This window comes from Lupinus angustifolius, chromosome LG15, assembly GCF_001865875.1.
Source record: "Lupinus angustifolius cultivar Tanjil chromosome LG15, LupAngTanjil_v1.0, whole genome shotgun sequence".
Classification (NCBI taxonomy): domain Eukaryota; kingdom Viridiplantae; phylum Streptophyta; class Magnoliopsida; order Fabales; family Fabaceae; genus Lupinus; species Lupinus angustifolius.
This window is the reverse complement of record NC_032023.1, coordinates 16,680,890-16,704,184: the sequence shown is the minus strand read 5'-3', so window position 1 is coordinate 16,704,184 and position 23,295 is coordinate 16,680,890. Positions and strand designations below refer to the sequence as shown.

General features: G+C 33.2%; 1 protein-coding gene across 2 annotated transcripts; it reads left to right on the top strand.

Moving 5' to 3' along the window:
• On the top strand, positions 393-19,747 carry LOC109328174 (protein translocase subunit SECA2, chloroplastic). Of its 2 annotated transcripts, XM_019561500.1 has the most exons (36): positions 393-2,187; positions 2,669-2,724; positions 3,387-3,659; positions 3,758-3,994; positions 4,136-4,255; positions 4,427-4,558; positions 7,691-7,895; positions 7,987-8,051; positions 8,472-8,592; positions 8,710-8,801; positions 9,018-9,083; positions 9,189-9,253; positions 9,361-9,448; positions 9,596-9,661; positions 9,790-9,905; positions 10,348-10,438; positions 11,108-11,191; positions 11,375-11,467; positions 11,571-11,666; positions 11,787-11,872; positions 13,119-13,197; positions 13,325-13,438; positions 13,663-13,758; positions 13,831-13,894; positions 14,004-14,293; positions 15,036-15,091; positions 16,373-16,490; positions 16,772-16,852; positions 17,342-17,421; positions 17,827-17,881; positions 17,963-18,032; positions 18,163-18,352; positions 18,427-18,550; positions 19,082-19,156; positions 19,229-19,404; positions 19,495-19,745. In XM_019561500.1, the coding sequence occupies exons 1-35, from the start codon at positions 501-503 to the stop codon at positions 19,391-19,393; spliced, it is 5,496 nt and encodes a 1,831-aa protein (XP_019417045.1). In that variant the 5' UTR covers positions 393-500; the 3' UTR covers positions 19,394-19,404; positions 19,495-19,745. The 2 variants fall into 2 exon arrangements, with proteins under 2 accessions (XP_019417045.1, XP_019417044.1); XM_019561499.1 differs by lacking the exons at positions 393-2,187; positions 2,669-2,724; positions 3,387-3,659; ... (1 more) ...; positions 4,136-4,255; positions 4,427-4,558 and adding an exon at positions 7,385-7,604 and having other exon boundaries at positions 19,495-19,747.

The window sequence follows — 23,295 nt, the reverse complement described above, 5'->3', positions numbered from 1 at the left end:
GTCCCGTCTCAGGGTTACTCGCTCATCATATTTGTATGTATTTCTACTCAAATGTGTATAGAGTAATGATACATTTTGGTGGAAAATATCATTTATTCTTTAATTTTTCCATAATATATATATCAAGCTATATATTCATAATAATAAATAATATTGAAAAGTCTTTATCTAAAATGGATATACATTATATTTAATCGGGTCTAGCATCGGGTGCAGTTTAAAGGCTGACCCGATCGCTATTTAGGGTCGGGTTAGATTCGGGTTTAAGATCGAATTCAGATTCAAAAATATTTAAGACCAGGTAAGGACAAGCTGTAACTCGTCCAACCTGGCACATGCTCACCCGGACTTTAGATAAAACAAATGTGTCCAAATATTCGCATTTACCTTGAAAACTATCCGAGGGCAAATGAGTCCAAATAACCACAAAACAACGACGCCGTTTCCGCTTAAACTGTTTCCCTGTAACTCCCGTGCTGAACCAAGCAGAACCGCCGTCGATGACGACGGCGCAACCAACAATCGACTTACCAGAATGCCCCGTTTGCCTCGAAACTTACAACGACACCGTTTCAATCCCTCGCGTACTATCTTGCGGTCACTCAATCTGCGAAGCTTGCCTCGTTTCACTCCCACAGCGATACCCTAACACGATTCGATGCCCTGCGTGTACTCAATTACTAAAATACCCTTCCGATCAAGGTCCTTCTTCTCTTCCCAAAAACATCGACCTTCTTCGAATCTCTCTCCAACAGTCTCCTCCTTCTTCAGAATCCGATCATTACAAAAAGCAAAATCAACGGTCCACAATCAATGTCGCTAAATTCTGGTCGGATGAGTTCTATGCCACGTGGAAGGATTGGATTCTCCCGGTCGACGCCGTTTTGGTTGAACCCGAATCCGAACCCGAACCGGGTGGTTTTGTGCGATTCGGTTCGTTGAATTATTCTAGGGTTTGTTTCAGAGGTGATAACAATGGTAACGGTTTGAGTCTTGTTCCTGTTGTTTCTTTACCGTCTATTGTGAATGATTCGAAGTTTAGGTTTAGTTATGTTGCGAGGATTATTAAGTGTTTGGAGGGAATGAAAGAGGTTGAGAGGGAGGGATTAATTTTGATTCTGGAAGCTTCCGAGAGACGGCGTAAGAGGATGTGTAGGGTTTATGGGTTGTGGAGTGAGGTGGAGGAGGTGGATGATGCGGCTTTATATATTGTGTGTGAGAGGCACAATGGTAGTAATCTTTTGGACAAGTTCAGTGACTTGAGAAATGGGTTTCTTGAAGATGGGTTTTTTAGTTTTGCAATGATTGGTAAGGGTATCTGTGAATCTGTGCTTGCTTTGCATTCGGAAGGTTTGGTTGCTGGCTGTTTAGGACTTTCTTGTTTTTATTATGACGAGTTTGGTGGTGTTTGTATTGATTTGAATGAAGCATTGGTGATGGGAAGGAAGGTTTGTTCTAATGTTATGGATACTGTTTCCGGTGCCACGAGCAGTAAACACAAGGAAGACAAAGCAATATGTAAGGATTGGTTGAAAAGTAAGGTTTTCGTTAGCCCAGAGGTTATGCTTAGGTTATTGCATAAGGAGGATATTTCTCGTGAGAATGGGCATTCAAGATATCCAATTGGTTATGGCTCAGATATATGGTCATTGGCTTGTGTAGTGCTGCTGCTTCTTGTTGGAGATGCATTCCCTCAATATACTTTTCAAATGAATGAAGAGAATGACTTTGATTACTCAGATGGTTACGCTTGTTGGTTGGAGGAAGTTAATTCAGTTATAGATGACAAACTAGGGCCTCAATATCTATCGTCGAGGCAGACTCTTTGCAAATGTTTGGACATAAATCCAGGAAACCGTCCAGATGTGGTGGATGTAAGGAAATGCATTCAGGATATGTTAGTCAAACCTCAATTTGATTTTCTGGGCAACTTGGAGGTCACAATAAACAAGAGCAGCATGAATCACTGCTTGATTCTTGGGGAGTTGTTTCAGTTCCACAGGGACAGTTCTAATGAACAGAGAGAATGTGAGTTGCAGGACAACGAAGATAGAGATCAACCAGATTTTGTTGGAGATGGTGAAGACAATTCTGACGAAGATTTTGTTGCTGGCCTATATAAGGGAATGACTGAATTTAATGATCTGCGAGGACATCTGGATTGTATCACTGGATTGGCTGTTGGGGGTATGAGTTTTAAGTTTGTATTAAAAAATTGCTATCAATCAACCATTTTCCATGATTCCATTGGTTGTATCTGTGGATGACAAGTACTTAAAACTATAATTTTGGGATATAAAATAAACCATATTTCCATTTTTTTATTAAAATGAAACTGTGCTTACGGCCTTCAACCAAGTGATAAGTAACTTCAATAATTCGACCTTGGTTATGGGCTTGGATGCTTGATGAACCTGAGGCTTTTGAAATTATATGGCCATAGTTTCACATCTTGCATGAATTGCTTCAAAGTATTTTGAAACTAATATGCAATTTAGTACATGCGTGGTTGAGTGTAACTTATAAGGTAGGCTCTTAATCAGTGCCTGTATTAAGCTTGCTTTGCCTAGTGTCTCACTCGTGTTGTGTTCTGTTCTGCTAGGATATATGGTGATTATGCAATGAAGAATGACATTTCATTCTGATTAGTATTTGTTTAGTTTTGCAGGGGGGTATTTGTTTAGCTCATCATTCGATAAAACTGTCCATGTATGGTCCTTACAGGTAGCACTCCTAAAGCATAATTACCTGACAAATATTCTACTGGGTGCATTCCAAATACAAGCGTCATAAATAATCTTGATATGGGGATGTCATCTTTTGTTGTTTCAGTAAATGCAGTAGAATTAGAAATTTCCATTGATATTCTCAGTAAAAAGTAAAACATTCTTGAAGTGTACTTTCCTATGTGGCACCAGTTACCTTCTGATATATGTTTAACACCAATAGATAAATAAAGGAAGAGGGGCAAAAATGGTGGGAAATATTTTTATCTTTTCTTTTAGTTATTTATTACCTTCCCTTTTGTAGAAATTAAGACACGCTTTAAAAAATATAATGAAGTAGGTTTGCTATGAAATTGTTGAATTGTAGTGTACTTTCCAAAATTAGAGTTCTATGACTAATTGCATTAGGTATATTTCATTAACACACACATTTCCTCATCCTACCTTGTGGTTTGTAGGGCTATTACATTGTTAGTTTTACCGGTATAACTGGAAAATACCATCTTAAATGGTAGATTATGCTAACATTGAAGCCTGATTTATAATAATGACAGGGTTGGATGGACTGTGGTCCTTTGCTATAAAATAGTGTGGCTGTTATGTTATGATACAAGCTCAGTTATTTAATTGATGACTTTCATCCATGCAAAAATTATGTAGGATTTTTCTCATTTACACACATTTAGAGGTCATGAGAATAAAGTCATGGCTCTAGTTTGTGTGGATGAAGAAGAACCGTTGTGCGTAAGTGGTGACAGTGGAGGCGGCATATTTGTCTGGGGAATTACTAGCCCTCTCAGGCAAGATCCCTTGAGTAAATGGTATGAGCAGAAGGATTGGCGTTTTAGTGGTATCCATTCCATGACTGCTTACAGAAATCATCGTCTCTACACGGGAAGTGGAGATAGAACAATAAAAGCTTGGTCATTAAAGGTAATTTTGTCATTTTCTTTATTTACTTAAGTTGCAGCCTAAAAAAATCATTCTTTGATATGAACATTGAATTATTTGGATTTCTGTTTGTTTCCCAGGACGGATCTTTGATTTGCACAATGAATGGCCATAGTTCTGTAGTTTCCAAACTTGCAATATGTGATGAGGTTCTATACAGTGGTAGTTGGGATGGAACTGTTCGGTTGTGGAGTCTTAATGATCACAGCCAATTGACAGTGCTTGGGGAAGATATGCCCAGAGAGGTGAAGTCTGTCCTGGCAATTACTGTCAATAGGCAGTTGCTTGTTGCTGGTTATGAGAACGGATGCATAAAGGTTTCTTACTTTACTAGAATCTTGCCTCTTCTGAAGATTAATGTATTGTATTCCACTTGAAGTGAAATAATATGGAGTTGATAAACATAGTCAATTACTGCCATTATTGGTTAACATATCTTTTTTCATTTGATTGTTAAGGTCTGGAGCAATGACGTGTTCATGAATTCCAAGACATTGCATGATGGTGCTATTTTTGCTATGGATATGCAGGGAAAATGTCTTTATACAGGAGGTTGGGATAAAACTGTTAATATACAGGTAGAAATGCAAAACCTTGTGCTCTGTTCTGGGAATTACATGGAAATGAACTAAGCGGAGGCAGCTTGCTATGTTAATCCATTTAAAAATGTGAAAACTTAATTATGATATTTAATTAATTTTTTAATTCTATTATTAAAAGGGTTCCCAAGCAATGTTATTGAATTGCAGGAATTATCAGGAGATGATGAGTTTGAACTAGATGTCAAAGCATTTGGTTCCATTCCTTGCAGTTCTGTTGTAACAGCTCTATTATGTTGCCAAGGGAAACTTATTGTTGGATATGCTGATAAGTCTATCAAGGTATCTTACTTCCTCAATTACATTACTTGTTGAACTAAGGTCTAAACATTTCTTTTTTGTTTCTCAGTGATAATTATAGAGACAATAGTTTTATGTGTTGCTTAAATTGAATATTGATGTAACTGAAATCCCAAGCTTGATGTAATTTTTGTTCATTTACATAATTTTCCCCCTTGCTCTTGATTAATATCTCTCTTCCAATGGGAAGAGAAAATACCATTACTTAGCATCTTTTAGAGATTGTTCTTTCCCCCCTCAATAGAAGAGAATATTTTTCAACCAGGCCAATTTAAGAGAATGTTTTTCGTCTAAGAATTTTTCAACCAGGCCAACTATAGGTAAATGCATAACTTCTGTTGAAATGTGTTGCTAGTTTCTTTATGTGCACTAGCAAATTTATAATACACACACTTCCAGAGTGGATAGATCATAGAGCATAATACTCTTAAATTTCAAGTTTGTTTTATTAACTTGTTATCACTCCCTTGGTCTCCATTCTGAGTTTATTTTTGTGAAGTTCTTAACACTCAACTGCTAGCATTGATTTGATTCCTCCAGGTTTATCATGGTAAATGGTGAGGATCTCACCATGTTATAATGGTTCGAGTGCTCAAGTTTCAGCCAGATGTTTCAATTTTTCTCTATGCCATGCTGCTCTGTTTTGGAGTGCACGTTGATTCACAAAATTTTCCCCAGATGTAGATATTTTGATGATTCTGACCCAAGTAAATAATTAAAGGGTGTTTTTATGTACACATTTTACTTTAAGAGGGTTGTATTTCTATATGTTGTATGATATGGGGTTTGTATATAACTTGGATAGAAATGATTATATATATATATATATATATATATATATATGATAAGAGAAATGATTATCTCCTTAAATTCATTCATTGTTTGACATGGATCTTTTTTCTCATTCCTCTAGAGTTTTCATTTTAAAATATATTATAAAAAGAAGAAATAATACATGTGTCAAATAATGAATGAATCTAAGTAGATAAACTATTTATAGTGTTGGAAAATAAGGTGCTCTATGTATCATATATATAGTTTTATTGTCCAATAAGACTGTTAGTCTTGTGGTCAGTGAGGATTTTGCTCTAAAGACAATAATATTTAATTAAAATTATTTGGTTAATAATAAAACATAAATATATATAATTGTTTCAACATTTCAAAACAATATATTAACTTTAGAGTAAATATTTATTTCAGTCTCTCGTGTTTTTTGACTTTATTAGTTTAAGAAGTATTTTAAGTTTTTTAATTTTTGAGACTAAACTGGTAAGGTCGAAAAACACGAGGGATTGAAATAAATATTTGCTTTTAATTTTGAATAACATTAGTTAACAAGTAAATATGTTAAAAAATATATACATTCATTTGAAGTGTCACTTTTCATACTTTTAAAGACTTAAATACATCTATCATTGAATCAAGTGTAAAATTTTTTGTTATTTCATTTTCAATATAAATCACCATGTTTTTAATAAAAAAATTCATCTTAATTAATGATTGAATCAAGAGTAAATTTTGTACTTTCATTACAATGAGTATAAGAAATAAGTGTAATATTTTAAACAAAAAATGTGATAAATGCAATTAAGTTAAACAAAATATGATATATTGTGGAGACAAGTCCAAATAATATATGAGTCAATATTTCTTTATTATTTTTGGTTCGTTACACTATATTAGAAGAGCGATTTAAACAATATTTTTTTAGAAATGTTGATGCATTATGTAACCAAAAATAATAATGATACATTGATTTCTATATTATTTGGACTTGTCTACACAATATATCATGTTTTGTTTAACTTAATTGCATTTATCACATTTTTTGTTTAAAAGATTACACTTATTTCTTATGTAGGGTGGTCAGTGTAACGAAAGTATAAAAACTTGGGGGAAGTTTGTGTAGGTGTAAAAAAGTGAGGAGTGGTTTGTGTAATTTCACTAAAACTCAAGGGGTGTCAGTGTAATTTACTCTTGAATCAATATATACCGTAACAAAAATTCATAATATATCATTAATGTTTATAATTACATCTCAATATAGATTAAGAATACTCCAATATTAAATTATCAATTAGGAAAATAAAAATATTGCATAAAGAAAGTATTAGTGAAAATAACTTAGAAACACTATATGAATTCATGAGTGATGAGGATAATCATGTAACAAATTTTTTGATAATAAAAGTAACTTCAAAAATCCACTCTGAGATGTGCAATGTTGATTTTTTTTTACTGTTGCTACAAGCCTATAATATTATGTGGCTTTGTATTACAATATGAATAGAATAATGGAATAATTTGTCTGTCATGTATGTTATCTAAAATTGATAAATTATGTTTTAATTTAAACACTCATTTTTAGGGTAAAATAAATATTTTAATAAATTATACAAAGTAAATATATAAAAAATACCAAAAGAAAATATTAATAATAAAAAAAAATTGAGGGGCATTTGCCCCCCTTGCCCCTCAATAGTTCTGCCTATGCTTGTGGTGTAAAGTTATGCAAAATTCCCGGAATGATTAAAAAGTCAAGAGTTTAATTACTGAAAACGGTAGTTACTAGAAGAGACAATCATATACTATAAAATGAATTAGTTTCTTATCAATAAGATTAGTAGTATGAAAAAATGTTTTGGTGGTAAAAGGGTAAAAGAAACAAATGTATCCATCATTAGACCAAGTTACTAGACCACCTCCAAGAAATGTATGCTAATAACTGGAGTGAAGGTTTAAGAAGTTACTGAATCACCCCCGAGATAGCTAATAATGGTTGTTGAGTAAACTGAATCCATAAAATGAAGGCTAGCTGAAGTTGGAAACACTTTACACATAACACACTCCTCCTTCTATGGCTACCCTTCCCGCGCTATTCTCTTCACCTTTCTTCCCTCTTAAACCTCTTCACACAACCACTTCCACACACTCTCATTCCTTCTTCTTCACTCCATCACCTTCTTCCTCTCCTCTCCTCCCACGACGTCGTTTTACCCTCAAACCCATTTCAGCCTCTGTCAAAGTGCGCTCCCCTATGCCCCTTACCTGTTTGATAAAATGCCCATGTCATCATGAAAACGCTAATTGTTTGTCACTTATTGCTTGTAGGAAAATGTTGGCCTTTTTCGAAAGAGTCTCACTGATTTTACCAGCTTGAACTACTGGGTTGTTCGTGACTACTACCGTCTTGTTAATTCTGTCAATGGGTTCGAGCTGCGGATTCAGGCACTCTCGGATGAGCAGTTAACTAAGAAAACACAAGAGTTTCGCCTCCGTCTCGGGAAAGGGGAGACTCTTGCAGATATTCAAGCTGGTTCACTTTTATTCCAAAACTACATTGTTCAATTGTTGGATTGTTATGTAATTTAGTTTTCATATATTTCAGTCTGTAAAATATGTTTCAGAGGCATTTGCTGTGGTACGTGAAGCTGCTAGAAGAAAACTCGGAATGCGCCACTTTGATGTCCAGGTCCCACTCTATCTTGCATATGCATATTTTAGCTTAAAAAGGAGATTCTTAAATATTCTAAATAAGTTATTTTGGTTTATTTATCTTACTCGCAAGCTTTTGTGCATTTGATCACAATTAAAATAGGTTCTTTCTCTTGCATTGTCTCTCCTCTTTTGCTGGATTTTTTAGAAGCTGAGAAAATATAGCTTTTCATCAATGTTGAATATCAGTTTCTTTCCAGCCCTTTCTTTTATTTAAAAATTCCAATCAAGCAAATATGTAAATGTTATAAGTTATTTCTTTAATAAAAGATAACTTTTTTTGTGTGGAAAAAGCTTTAAATAAGTTGGCTCATATACATATATACATTGTATTTTACTTTAGAGTTTAGACTCAATTAAAAGTAGGTCAATGATGAAAATCTTGTTTTGCTGTTAGATTATTGGGGGAGCAGTGTTGCATGATGGGTCCATTGCCGAGATGAAAACAGGCGAGGGAAAGACATTAGTTTCCACATTAGCTGCATATCTTAATGCCCTGACCGGTGAGGGTGTCCATGGTATGTGTTGTTGTTAATACTTCTAAGCATTTTTTATTGGCAGGAAATTTCTTCAGGTGTCAGTACTTGTCTTTATAAAATAATAATAACTTGCCCTGCTACATGATTTCTTTGCAGTTGTAACTGTCAATGATTATTTAGCTCAACGTGATGCTGAATGGATGGGGCGTGTTCATCGCTTCTTAGGTCTTTCTGTTGGTCTTATTCAGGTCATTTTCCTCTACCAGTAGTAATATTTGTTTTTATGTATGATGTGTTTGGTGGTGGGCTAGACTAGAGCATGCATTCTAATGTTGTAATATACAAATGAGTTTGGTCTTGTTTCTAATAATTGTTCTAGCAGCAAGTTTATATGAAGATGTTTATTTATAAAATCATAGCAGGACTTACTGTTTGAATTTATGATCCGATGTTTTCTTGCACAGAGGGGGATGGACTCTGAAGAGAGGAGATTCAACTACAGATGTGATATAACATATACCAATAATTCGGTAATTACAGTTGTCAATTTTTTATGTTGCTATCTGTTTTGTTATACACTTACTTATTTACATTGCATGTTTTCTTTTGTTCCTTTTCTCCCCTTCTTACCTTAGGAGCTTGGCTTTGATTACTTACGAGATAATCTTGCTGGAAGTAGCGATCGACTTGTGATGAGATGGTAGTGTGTATTACTTAGATAGAACACTTAGAAGTTAATTTTATATATATGTATATTGGAGTGTGATTGAATTACTATTTACTAGTGGCTATTGCTTGTGAAAGCAGGCCAAAGCCATTTCATTTTGCGATTGTTGATGAAGTGGATTCTGTCCTGATAGATGAAGGAAGGAATCCTTTGTTAATCAGCGGTGAAGTAAGTCTAACCTTCATTTTATTGTTGCTTCTCACCATTCCACTCTTCATCATCTCCTGCATTGTTCAGTTTGTTACTGTTCAAAATAATATTTCAACTGAATGAGCCCAGTGATAAACTGTTGTTGCTCCTTCTTCTGTACCACAGGCTACTGAAGATGCTGCACGATACCCTGTTGCTGCAAAAGTAGCTGAATTGCTTATGCAGGGAAGAGTAAGTACTTTCCCTTGCCCTTCATAATATTGTTTACTGTTTTTCTCTCTTTATCCATTCTGAGAACTTTAGTTTATCTGGATAATTCGAGAAAATAGTTCTATTTACAGATTTTATTTTGTTAACAGCATTACAAAGTGGAGCTTAAAGATAATTCGGTAGAGTTGTCTGAGGAAGGAATTGCTCTTGCTGAAATGGCTCTTGAAACTAATGACCTTTGGGATGAAAATGATCCCTGGGCTAGGTGAATAATATTTATATGCTTTAACTATTTATTGAATTGAAAGTATTAATTTCTCTTCAGTTCCTGTTTACTTGTTTTGAAATCCAGGTGGTTGTTTGACAAAAAAGTATGTGGGCATTAACATCAGCCACCACTCTCTCTCTCTCTCTTTGATTTCTTTCATTATGAATGGGTTAACATTAACATCACAATAACCTGCTAAACAGTAGAGTGCAGAAATTCAATTTTTCTCTATTTTACTCTTTATATTTGTAATCATGAATTCTTTTATTTTTTCCTTTTGGCTTTTTCGCATTGCTGGAGATTTATACTAATTACTTTTATCATCTTATATGAATTGAAAATTACATGATTTATAAGAAAATTCTGCCTAACCCATTGGAATTGGATCATTTCTTGTCCAATCAGTTATACATGAGTATTGAGTTTTGAGTTACTGCAGATTTGTGATTAATGCGTTGAAAGCTAAGGAATTCTATCGCCAAGATGTTCAGTACATTGTGAGAGATGGAAAGGCTTTAATTATCAATGAGGTAATATTTTCAACTTTTGTTTTTAAGGTAGTATATGTTTTCAATATCATGCAGTTTTTACTTGCTCATCATTTCTTTGTTTCTCAATATGACTTGCATTTTGCTAACATTTTTCTCATGTTGTGCTTTTTGTTAATATATAATACTGAGATTTTTTATGTTTTTCACCTATAACAATATGGATTTCTGTGGCAACTGACAAGTTTATATGAAAGAAGCTTTCAAAAAATTGTTATAATAGGATCTAAAGGCTGTGCTTTCTGTCAATAAACAACTGTCCCAAAAGCTTAAAATTGCTACCTGGTGCACTGACTGGTTTTATATTTCTAACACACTCCTCCATGCAAGAGCCCTTTGGACTCAAAGTGTGGACAGTGCACAAGGCCAATTTACCTTGTGCTGAATATAATTTAATTATGAAGAATGAGGTGCAATGATTGAACTGTTGACCAATTGGTCATAGAAGTTTTGGTACCATGTTGAGGATTAATTATCATGAAAGCTACATAATAGAAGAACACAAATGACTTTATCTCTAACAACATTAAATTTCCTGCCAGTGTATGGCCTTCTAACAACTTCATTTTTTTTCTGTGTTTTTTTGTGTTGTTTTTATGCTTTTATTATTAATTTGATGATATTATGAACATAATGTTGAAAAATTCTCAGCTGACGGGAAGAGTTGAAGAGAAAAGGAGATGGTCTGAGGGCATTCACCAGGCTGTGGAGGCAAAGGAAGGTTTGGAGATTCAGGTACATATCGGGGTTCTTTGATTTTTTGTTTCATGACACTCATTTGGTGGTTATATAGATAGATATAATTACATAGATTTCATTAAAACAAAAAGGAGATGGATTACATAGAGTTAGGAGGACAGAAAATTGTAATAATGATTTGATTCTAAGTTTTGATGTTTTAACCCTAACCCTGCACAGGCAGATTCGGTTGTTGTGGCACAAATCACATATCAGTCATTATTCAAGCTTTACCCAAAGTTGTCAGGAATGACTGGGACTGCAAAAACAGAAGTAAATATTTATAGAGATTAACCTTGCATTTTAGTTGTCATTATTCATCACTATTATAATTTTTGCAATGATGTGTTCTTGGTGACTGTGTATATCATTGCAGGAGAAAGAGTTCTTAAAAATGTTCCAGGTGCCAGTCATCGAAGTCCCCACAAATCTTTCTAATATCCGGAAAGATTTGCCTATTCAAGCTTTTGCTGTATGACATATACTGTTGTTGATTTTGAAGTATCTTTAGTTACTATAATGTGATTTTGCCATGATATAAATTATTATTTTCTTCTAAGCATATGGTTCTTCTATGAATTTATTATTTAAGACTGCTCGTGGGAAATGGGAGCAAGTTCGCAGAGAAGCTGAATATATGTTTAAACAAGGTCGTCCTATCTTAGTTGGGACGACTAGGTAAGTATTGTGGCTTTTATAGTGAAAATTATTTATTACTCAGTTGTGTTTTGCATTCTTTTGTAAACAAGTAATTATTAGAAATACTTTTACTTTAGTCAAAAGCTCTGAAATTCATGGTTTGTTCTGTTTAATAATGAAGAACTTATAAAGATACGCTCTCCAGTTCTTCAAGGAAATCTTAAACCTTTTTGACTGATAGAGCCGTATTGTTATTGGAACATACTCATTGTGTTCTATTATACCTGTTGAAAAGGTTACCTTGTTGTCTTTTTAATTTAATCTTTTAAGAACTAGAATCTGTTCAATGTTGTCTGTTGCAAATTATACTCCAAATCATTAGAACAACCCATAAAAGATCTTGTTCTAAATGCCTTACTAAAATTTGGGTTTTGAATAGAGCTCAATGTTGTTGACTGATCCATGTAACCAACCCATCTATAGGCTAAAACTTGGTTGTCGTTGTTGTTGTGTGTCTATAAATTATTATATTTGTTGATCAATATTGGTTAGGCTAGAAATTATATTTCTAATGATCTTTTTGGTTTACAAATTGAGAATTGAGATGGTTAGCTGGTCTAACAAATCAACCAATTCAAAGAAAAATGGATATTAAAATTCTTAATGATGGCACAGGTTTTAGTGTAGTTAGAATTAAAAACCAAGAGTCTTCCATAATAACTTATGCTTTTAGGGGGTTTCATTGTGTAAGGGTACAACTTCTTTTAACAACTAAAGCTTTGTCCACGCTGCAAGCCTATACATGAGGGGTCATGCTATTGAATAAGCCATTTTTAGCCCCAAACTTACAAGCATTAGCTCTTAGAAGAGTTCAACCCTGGTAGTTTAATTTGATAAGTTATTATTGAAAGAAAGATTAATTTAATTTGCTTAGGTTTTGATTATTTTGTGTCTTGGCATTAGTGCATATCTTTGCAGTGTCAAATTTAAATCACTGTAAAATTCACTTTTTTACCGACCTTTGTTTACATTATGTGTGTGTTTGGATTAGCATTTTGTTCAAAACACTTATAATTGAAAGGTCCCCCAGAGAGCTTTTGAAAGGAAAAAGGGGTTATTACCCCAAAAAAGCATTTCCATGCATGCTGTGAGCCATCTGGTTCGTCATCATAAGTCCTAATCGTTTGTAAAGGCCATTTATTAAATTTGTTTGTGGAGAAACTTTTCAGTTATCTACAGTTGAGACTTAGAAGAGTAAGTATTTTCCTTTCTTTTTTCAATGCAGTGTAGAAAATTCTGAACTTTTGTCTGGTCTGCTTAGGGAATGGGATATTCCTCACAATGTCCTGAATGCTCGACCCAAGGTTTGTGAAATTATGACTTGTCGGTATCTTCAGAAGCATACACTCTAACAATGATTTCTTAGACAATTATTTCAAATTTTGTTTTTGATTTTAGCCTCTCACCATTTTGACCTCTCATTTAATTCAGTATGCTGCAAGAGAAGCCCAAATTGTTGCACAAGCAGGACGGAAACACGCCATTACCATCTCTACAAATATGGCAGGCAGGGGCACAGATATAATCCTTGGAGGAAATCCAAAAGTAGGTGTGCCAGTAAGATTAGTTAGTCGTGGCTAGTGTTCTATGAGGACAATATGGGCCCTTGCATGTTTTGTCCTTGACTTCTTGAATGTCTAGAAAAGTGAAATCATTTGCATCTCTTCGGTAATTAGATGATGTCCTGTCTGTTTGACAGCTAACATGTCACCTTGGCATGAATTGGATCTTGGAAATGACTTTATACAGTTTTTTCCTGGTATCTGTAGATGCTTGCCAGAGAAATTATAGAGGATAGCATACTTTCATTTCTAACACAAGAGGATCCAAATATTGACCTTGCTGGTGAGGCTGTTTCAGAAAAGGTAATCCTGTCTGTTATTGTATTTTAATTTTCTTTATTTGAGAGTCAGTTTTTAATGAATCTTTTCATATAGGCGCTTTCAAAAATAAAAGTTGGATCATCATCATTGGCCTTGCTGGCAAAGACAGCCTTAATGGGTCTGTGATTCTAGTTCAGAAATTCTTTTGTTTCAGATGGAATTCTATTGATATTAGCCATGATTACATGTTTTAACTTAATGTGTTATATGCGTCATGGATTACTCAGCCAAATATGTTTCCAAAAGTGAGGCTAAAAGTTGGACGTATCAATATGCTAAATCTTTCATCTTGGAGGCCATTGAAATGAGTATGTCACATAGTTTGGAGGAGCTGGAGAAGCTTGCTAATGAAGAATCTGAGATGTACCCTCTTGGTCCAACTGTTGCACTTGCGTACCTGTCAGTTCTGAAAGATTGTGAAGAACACTGTTTGCATGAAGGGTCTGAGGTAAAAAGACTTGGAGGCCTTCATGTGATTGGAACTTCTTTGCATGAGTCCCGGAGAATAGATAACCAGGTGGGTACTAAAGCATAATAACAATCTAAGACTAAGTAGTACTATGGTCAGATCTAGCAGTTGTCTTCATTGTATCATTCCCATGGGATGATTAACAAGATGGGGCAAGATGTTAGCTGTTTAACATTCCAATATGACCCTTCTAAAATCACTAATTAAATTAGTTGGCAGCAAAATATTAAATTGTTATGAAAATAAAGTGAAAACTATTTCCCTTTAACCTCTACTCAAGTGTAAGGATTTGAGAGGGGGGAGGGGGAAATGGTTCCTGTTTCATGTGATATATGTTAATCTGATTGCAGCTTCTCTAGATGTAATATAAATAGCTTCTGCAGACTTTTATATGTTAATTTGGTTTCCGCTGCTAAGCAGTAACTTTTGACTGTAGATTGATCTATCCATATGCTAGGAATGTTTTCATTTTGTATTCAGATACTTATTGAACTAGGAATTGTTTGAATTTAGTATTAAAATGTTTCATACTAATATATACAAAACATATAGGGTAGTCGTAAATCCCACATTTAATGTGTTTCTCATGCCTTCAATTAGATGTTCTTGATGCTTCTTTAGAGCTTAGGGCATGATATACTGAATTTCGCCATTTCAGTTTTTAACTCAATCTTTAAAACTTGTCCTCTTTTCCATTTATTGATGTCCGTATATTATTATTACTAATATCCCTGGTACATATGTTTTGCTCACGTTTTATTAAATCCATTTGTGATAATCTTTGTTGTAGCTCCGTGGCAGAGCAGGAAGGCAGGGGGATCCAGGATCAACAAGATTTATGGTCAGGTAGTATAATATTAGTATTGCTGCCACTACTTAATGGTTATTATATGCATACAAGTTGAGTGGGTGCTCTGAGCTGTAAACTTAAACCAAAATTGGTGATGCTTATTCTTAGACTAACTTTTGTTTTGATTGTTGGGTTTTATCATTGTTTATGGCTGTTGATTTTTTTCTTCTCAGTGCTAAAAATAGATGAGAAAATTCAATCACTAAATTTCTTGGTAGCATGTGTCCGTGTTAGGTTTCTACTTTTCAAGCTTTGCACTGGCATGCCATATAATCAACTGTTAAGATAGCCCTGCATCAGATGAGAATATGGCCAAGCAAATACTTATAAGGCTTAGGCTCCTATGAGCTAGCTTCTGGGGTTGATTTAGGCCTTTTCTGCACAATTCTAATATCGTATCAATAGCATAAGTTAAGACCCCTTGTCCTCACAGACAGCCCTAGCAGCCTTATAGCCCATATGTGCCTCTCCTTTCACTTACCGTCCAGAACACGAATATGGTTTCAGATCCTGACCTCCTGATGGGCCACCTGCAGTCCTAGCCGTGAGGGAGGTGGGTTAAGATAGTCCATCGTAGGATGGGAATATGGTCATTGGCCAAACCAATGCTTATAAGGCTTAGGCATCCCTCGTCCTATGAGCTAGCTTTTGGGGTTGAGTTGGTCCTACTCAGCACAATTCTAATAAGAACAAACTTCTTTGTTCCTCAGTTCTTCTCTGACTAGTTTTAAGATCATTCCTCAGTTTCTCATTAAATTTCGATCTGCTAGTTGTTATCTGTCAAAGACTGTTTTATTTCAGAGGAGATACTCAGCCTGTTGTTGAAGGAAAAGGATTTCTGGTTGATATAGGCTGAAAGGAGCCTTAGGTTTTTTCTATCTGTAATAAATATTTCTTTGAATAGATAAGTTTGGGCGCGAGTTTCAAATAATTTGACTTCGGTTGTGTGTACATAATTAAAACTCGGATATCAAATTCAAAATTATTTGTTTTATTTGCATTGAACCTTATTTTAAAGTAATAAAAAAAACAATGACTGTTATTAATGTGAATAAATATAATATAATTTTTCATTGAGGTATAAGTTTAGATTGTTGTGACAGTTTTTTTCCTTAAAAAGTAAGAACCTTGAGTCTTATGGCTGAATTATTGAAGACTTTTCGCTCCATTGTTAGTTTATTAACTTATGTGTTCTCTGTGGTGGGTGGAATGACTGAGGACATGGTTTACTGTTTAAGTATTGTCATTCAGTTCTCACACACGTCATCATGTTGTAGCTTGCAGGATGAGATGTTTCGCAAGTTCAATTTTGATACTGAATGGGCTGTGAGACTTATCTCAAAAATTACAAATGACGAGGATATGCCAATTGAGGGTGATGCCATTGTAAAGCAGGTTATAATCTACTTATCTACATCATGATTGATTTGTATGTAGTACTTTATTTTTGGAGGATGCCTCATCCTCTGCTTTTGTTTTCTACTGTTCACTTTCTCTTCTATAAAGTATAAACTATAATGGAATTTCTTCTTTTGCATTAAAAACGTTCAACTATTTTGAATTTTTTCATTCTGTTTATATGTGGTTTTCCATGCTATCTCTATATTTTTTTTCATATTATATGTTTGATGAATGCTATCTTCCCATTACTAACTGGGACTGTGACATATGTATAGCTCCTGGGATTGCAAATCAATGCAGAAAAGTTCTTCTTCGGCATAAGAAAGAACCTTGTTGAGTTTGATGAAGTATTGGAGGTATGTTTCTAAAGCATACTCCGGATAGGTTATGCAATTAGTTACCATTTCTGGTCAGATGTTCTAGATTAATTCAACTAGGTAAATGTCAAATTATGAGTATTTTCCAGGAACAGTTTTAGGCCTTCATTAGTTCGTGAGCTTTGTTTAATTATTAATATCTTACACAAAATTAGGCTCATACTTTTTATTATTGTAGTTATTGATAAGAAGTCTCAAATTTAATTAATGAATCTTAAACAAAAGAATTATCTACTTTGGCTGAATTTCTTTATCTGCCAGGATTGTATATCATGTTTTTGCCTAAGTTGTGATCCTTTATAATTTAAAGAAGAATCTCCGAGCCTCAGATACTTCTATGTTCTACGTATATTTTTCATGGAATAAAATTTCACCCTTCTCTTTAGAAATGAACTGTTGGACTTTATCTTATAGTCTGCAACCCATATTTTATCAACTCATTTGGTTTTATATTTCTTACTTTATCAGGTGCAAAGAAAGCATGTTTATGATCTAAGGCAGTTAATCTTAACAGGAGATGACGAAAGCTGTTCCCAACATATATTCAAGTGAGTGCCTTAAAATTGTCAACCATGCATACACTTATGGCTTTTTATTTGATAACGTCTCAAGGATGATGAATCACATTCTGTTTGGGAGTTGCAATTAAGTTCTTCTATTATTTATCATCACTGGCCACCTCAGGAAGAATTGGAATAAATGTGTGGTTGTACATCAAACACCCTATGGGTAGAAATTTTCAAGGCATATTGCAACTGGTAGCATGAAATAAGGCAGCATATATCTTTTTATTAAAAAAAACCAGGATATAATATTTACCGTATCTAATGCAAGCATGTTTTGTCCATTTTGGTGATAAAGGTGTATTCTTATAGTCCCTCTTTTCTACTGCTTGTTTATTATGTTTAATTTTGTTTATAGTTTCCCTTCATAATGTAGTCTCTTGCTCATAGGTATATGCAAGCAGTGGTGGATGAGATTGTCTTAAGTAATATTGATCCAATGAAGGTGGTTCAACTTTCCCTTTAAAATGTTGTATATTTCTATCCACCAATTCCTTTTATTTATGGCTTTGAATGGATTTTGTAGCATCCACATAGCTGGAGTTTGAGTAAGCTCTTGAAAGAGTTCATGACAGTTGGTGGAAAGTTGTTGCATGGTAAGCTCATTTGCAATACCAGTGGTTCTCCATACACAAACCACACTTATTCTGTCCTCTTCATTTTCTATTTTTGGTTCAGAATCAACTTATAATATTATTATTGAAACAATCAAATGGAATATGGCAGAATCTTTTGGTGGGATTACAGATGACAATTTGCTAAAATCACTTGGGCAGTTGCATGACATAAGTTCTCTTGATATTGTCTACTTTTCTCTTCCAAACTTGCCAGCACCTCCAAATGCCTTTAGGGGAATTCGCAGGAAAAGCTCGTCATTAAGACGATGGCTTACTATTTGCTCCGATGATTTAATTGAGTGAGTTAATTGCTTTACTGTAGATATGATAAATTTAGTAGAGTAAAAAACACACTGACGGTATGCCTATGTAGGAATGGGAAGTACCGGACAACTTCTAATCTCCTTCGCAAGTACCTTGGAGATTTTCTCATTGCTTCATATTTAAATGTTGTTGAAGAGTCTGGTTATGATGAGAAACATGTAAAGGAAATTGAGGTCAGATATTTTATTCAACTGTTTATTCTTGTAAATGAAACTGTGGTTGCCATCTGTAAATTTTTTAATTAGAGAACTGTCACAAACAGCAACAAGCACTAGTATCACTTCTTAATCTTTTCTGTTGAATCGAACGATTTTAGGTAGGAAAGAAGGAAGAGATAAAATAAAGAATCGCAATTGTATAAGATACTCTACTTACAAAGTTATGATCTTTATTGGGGGGAAATGATACTATGATTGTAGTCCTACCATCCTACCGGTCATTGCCTACTCTTAAAAGTAGGAATAAGGCTCATGTACAATGAGCTTGTTTCTAAGGTTAGCAGTTGTGGATATCAAGTATGTTTTCCAAATGGTAAATTATGCATTGTTACCAAGCACAAGCATAAGAAGATTGTTGATTCATCTTATCTTTTTTGGTCATTGGATTCCGATTGCTTCTTGTTTACCCATTTCTTGGGACTTGACAGTTTCTCCTTCTTTCTCTAAAAATATATTTATTAGATTTTTAATATTTATGTCATACAGAGAGCTGTTCTTTTGAAAACTCTTGATTGTTTCTGGAGAGATCATCTTGTAAACATGAATAGGCTCAGCTCTGCGGTAATTTGTCCTTCTCTCATTAATACTTTTGGCTTTGTTAACAACTAGAGGCTCATCTCAGAGTTTTGACAGGTTAATGTAAGGAGCTTCGGCCATAGAAATCCTCTTGAAGAGTACAAAATCGATGGTTGTCGGTTTTTCATTTCAATGCTTAGTGCAACTCGAAGGGTAACTGTAGAATCACTGCTGCAGCATTGGACATCTCCAATGGAATCTGAAGAACTATATTCATCATAAATGTCGAAAAGGTAAATAATTTAAGCAATAGAATTTTCAACTTTGAGTAGATTTCCAAATTTCCCCCCTCCATGGACTAAAAGGTGGGCAAATTATTGCAGGGTCAATTTTTTATACAATGTTAATTTTGGGTCCAATTAGTCAATTAGTCTGCATGGTATAGATACCATATAAAAGAGGGGGCACATGCCCTTTCCTTTCTGCAGGAATCAGGGTTAGTGTTATCCTTATTTCTGGTTTATCAAAGTTACATGAAAGATACATGGATATGCTCACAAAAATGATTAATTATGATGGTTCTTAGTGCCTAGAGGAGGTTTAGCAAGAGCTATGATATACACATCCAGGCACATGTGCCTTCTATCTTCTATGTTACTCTGAAAATAATAAGATGCCAATTTAAATATCTGCATTATGTAAAATAAATTTTTTGAGGGATTGGGTAGGCTTAAGTGAGTTAAGGGCTGCAGTGAAAGTCATAGTAGATCATGTATTCTCATGCTTAAATGTAATTTTATCTTTGTTAGTGTTGTAAAAATACAGTATGTAAAATATGAAGCATGTTTAAACAATATACAATTAATTGAATTCGTAGTATAGGGTTAAAATTCCTTCTTATTTGTGTCTCCCCTGAAAAATTATGGTATTTTCTTTCTCTTGCTTCCCCAACCAAATAAGGAAAAATAAAGGTTATTATTTCCTTTCACCTCCAAAATTTGAAACAAAATGAGGAAAATATACTCATTCCATTATAATCCCTCCTATCAAACACATAGTGAGAGTAGATTGTGTCACATGTGGTATCAAATATGTGACATACACTATTTTCTACTACAAGTAAAAAATCTATACAATGTCAGTATAAAGACTTATATATATACACTATATCATACACCGTTTATTTGGACTACGTTTTTTTTTTAAATTAACCATGATTAAATATCAACCGTGACGATGCATATTATGTTAGATTGTACAAATTTTTCCATTGAAGATAGTCTATTTGAGGGCAAAAGGATTGTATTAAAAAATCACCTAGGTTATGCACAATTGTAGCTGGATAAGTAATTTAAGGATAAAAGCATGTACGGAATTATTTTTCATCCAAAAGTAGTGAATAAAAATAAACAAACTGAGTAAGTAGTGTCAACTATTTTTATACTCTCTTGTTATTATACTTTTTGGTATAACTTATAACTGTTAAGTTAACTCAAATAGGTGAGATTATAGCTGTTTGACAGCTTGTTCCATTTATCAAGACTAACAATTAACTTAATGAAATTTGTTAAATGACTAAAAATACATAATATTTTATTTACTTATTTGAGTTGGGGGTTAAAAGCAAAGTCATTTGCTATAAAAAATAAGGGACAAAAATTGCACTTAAATTATTGAAAACTGTTTATAATTTTTAATTAGTATCTTAAAGATATTTATTAGTGAATTTTTTAATGGAAATATAAAAAATCATTTTATAATCCAAAAGTGAGTTCATTAGTTTAATATAAAGGATAATGTGTTGTTTTATTGTGGCTTACGTATATCATAAGTTAAATTGTGTAAACTACGTCTATACATATTTTTTCCTTTTTCATAGCTTCACATACGTACTTGGGTTTCAAGCAGACTAAAGGCTGCATAATCTGAAAAAAAAACCAAAAATAATACAAGTTTGATTTTGATATATTTTCAGTGGGAAAAAAATTATCATCCTATTGTGTATAAACCACTTATTTTTGTGATGTTAAACTATTGGTATTCTTCATCCATCAAAGTTAATGTTGTTCTAGCCAGATGATGCAACTATGGATCGCAAAACATCTTCTTATTAGTATTCAAAGATAACTTGTTTAATTAATTTGATTATATTATAATTTCACAATGTGTCATGTCGCAATATGCATGTTATTAGATGCACGTTAAAAAAGTATTTGTTGTATTTTTTTTATCTAGGCATAGATATTCTTTTATAAAAAAAATTGTGTTCAAACTGCCAACAACCATATTATAATGAAAATAACTTTTTCAACAGGTATATTCTTTATTTGCAAAATTCATAACTTATGTCTTTACTCAAGGGGAAACTGACTTGTACTACCTGGACTAAACAATTATTTTAAAAATTAAAGTCTCTACTAAAAAATTATGAAAAGAAAACGTTAAACTACTAATTAAGTACAATCAACTTTGCCTTTATTGACAAGAGCATGGAGAAATAATGTTAATGTCACTATTAACTACTCTAAGAAGCGATCATAAGTTATAATCTACTTTGTCCTAGCCTACTCTATTTGTATTTTGCAATCTAGGCTACTTTTTAAACACATTAATTAATGTCATGTTCTTGTTAGCACTCAATTGTTTATTAAAATTAACAACTATTAATCTTAGAAGAGTATATAATAAGGGTTAAGAGATTCTTGTTCAAAGTTTTATTACAAAAAACGATGTGATATTCAAATATCATCATTATAAGGATCTATAATTAAAATAAGTATGTCTATGTATATTATAAAATAATTGACCTCATTGTCTAGACATATATTTATTTTAATTTTTATATGAGTATGAATTTTGATTTCCCATGAACATATACCCAAACAACTGTTCAGTTTATCAACTGACCAAATGATAAAATAATACACATCTTGAAGAATCATCCTGCTATAGAAGACATTGAAAAAACATTACTCACCTATCAAAGTTTGACATACATCGTGAAGATGAGATAATCTTTTTTATGGTGTAGGTATAACTATTCACTTTATTAGTATTTACATAAGTTGTTAGCTTAGATTGTAAAATATTTAATATTGTTCTTTTTTTTCAATGGCGGATTCGTAGAAAAGGTCAAGGTGTAGGTAATAAGATATTGTTGAAACACATTTTTTAGGATTTGAATTTGTACATTCCTATTTCAGCTTTAACTCTATAAAAATATTACACACTTATTCAATTGCTTATTGTCATTAAAGTATTTGATTATTATTACAATAAGCAGCTCAAAAGTCACTCAAATAATACAAAAGTGTAAAAACTTTGCACCATAAGTCTAAGTTGAATAATAACATTATTGATTGAGTATTAACCAAATCTATGTATGTGTATATATATTCAGGCACCCTAGACAAATTATTTGTCATCCTCATTGTCTTGGGTACCTTATAAGAGACACCATTATACATCACCATGTGTTATTCTGCTATCACAAATAGAGAAATCTAGTAATAGAAGGCTTTGAAGGGAATCCAATTAATAATTAATTTATTTAAATAGCTTGAAATGCATGAACATAACTTAAATTCAATTATCTATGCTGACACTATGTTGGGGGAATGTATTGTACCTCCATTCTATGCATGGTTACCTGATAAATTTATGTACTTAACTTATACTAGTATATTATTGTCTCCTCTACTCTCTAATTTATAAGCCAAAATAAATGACCTTGTTTTCATGTTGAGTATATACTACTTTAGAATCTGGGTTTAGATTTAAATTCAGAGATTAAATTATTAGGGATCTGTGTTTGCTTTTCCCCCTCCCAAAAACTAGCTATTTATAAGTAAAAAAATAATCTCAAGATAATTGGAAAGTTGCATTCTATTAGTAGAAATATGGCTTGGGAAATGTTAATGAGTTTGAGTTGATGAAGGAATTTAAGATATAAATAAGAGTGTAATATTTATGCACTTTCAGTATAAAGATTTATATACAGTTAATATATCATCTATTATTTATTTGTATTATTTTTTGAATAGTCAATGATGATTAAAAATGAATGGTGTATGATGAACTAACATTATATAAAACTTACACACTATCAGTACATACATTTTTATCTATAAATATTATATCGAAAATTAATATTGAAATACATTAAAGTTTAAAATTTACAGCTT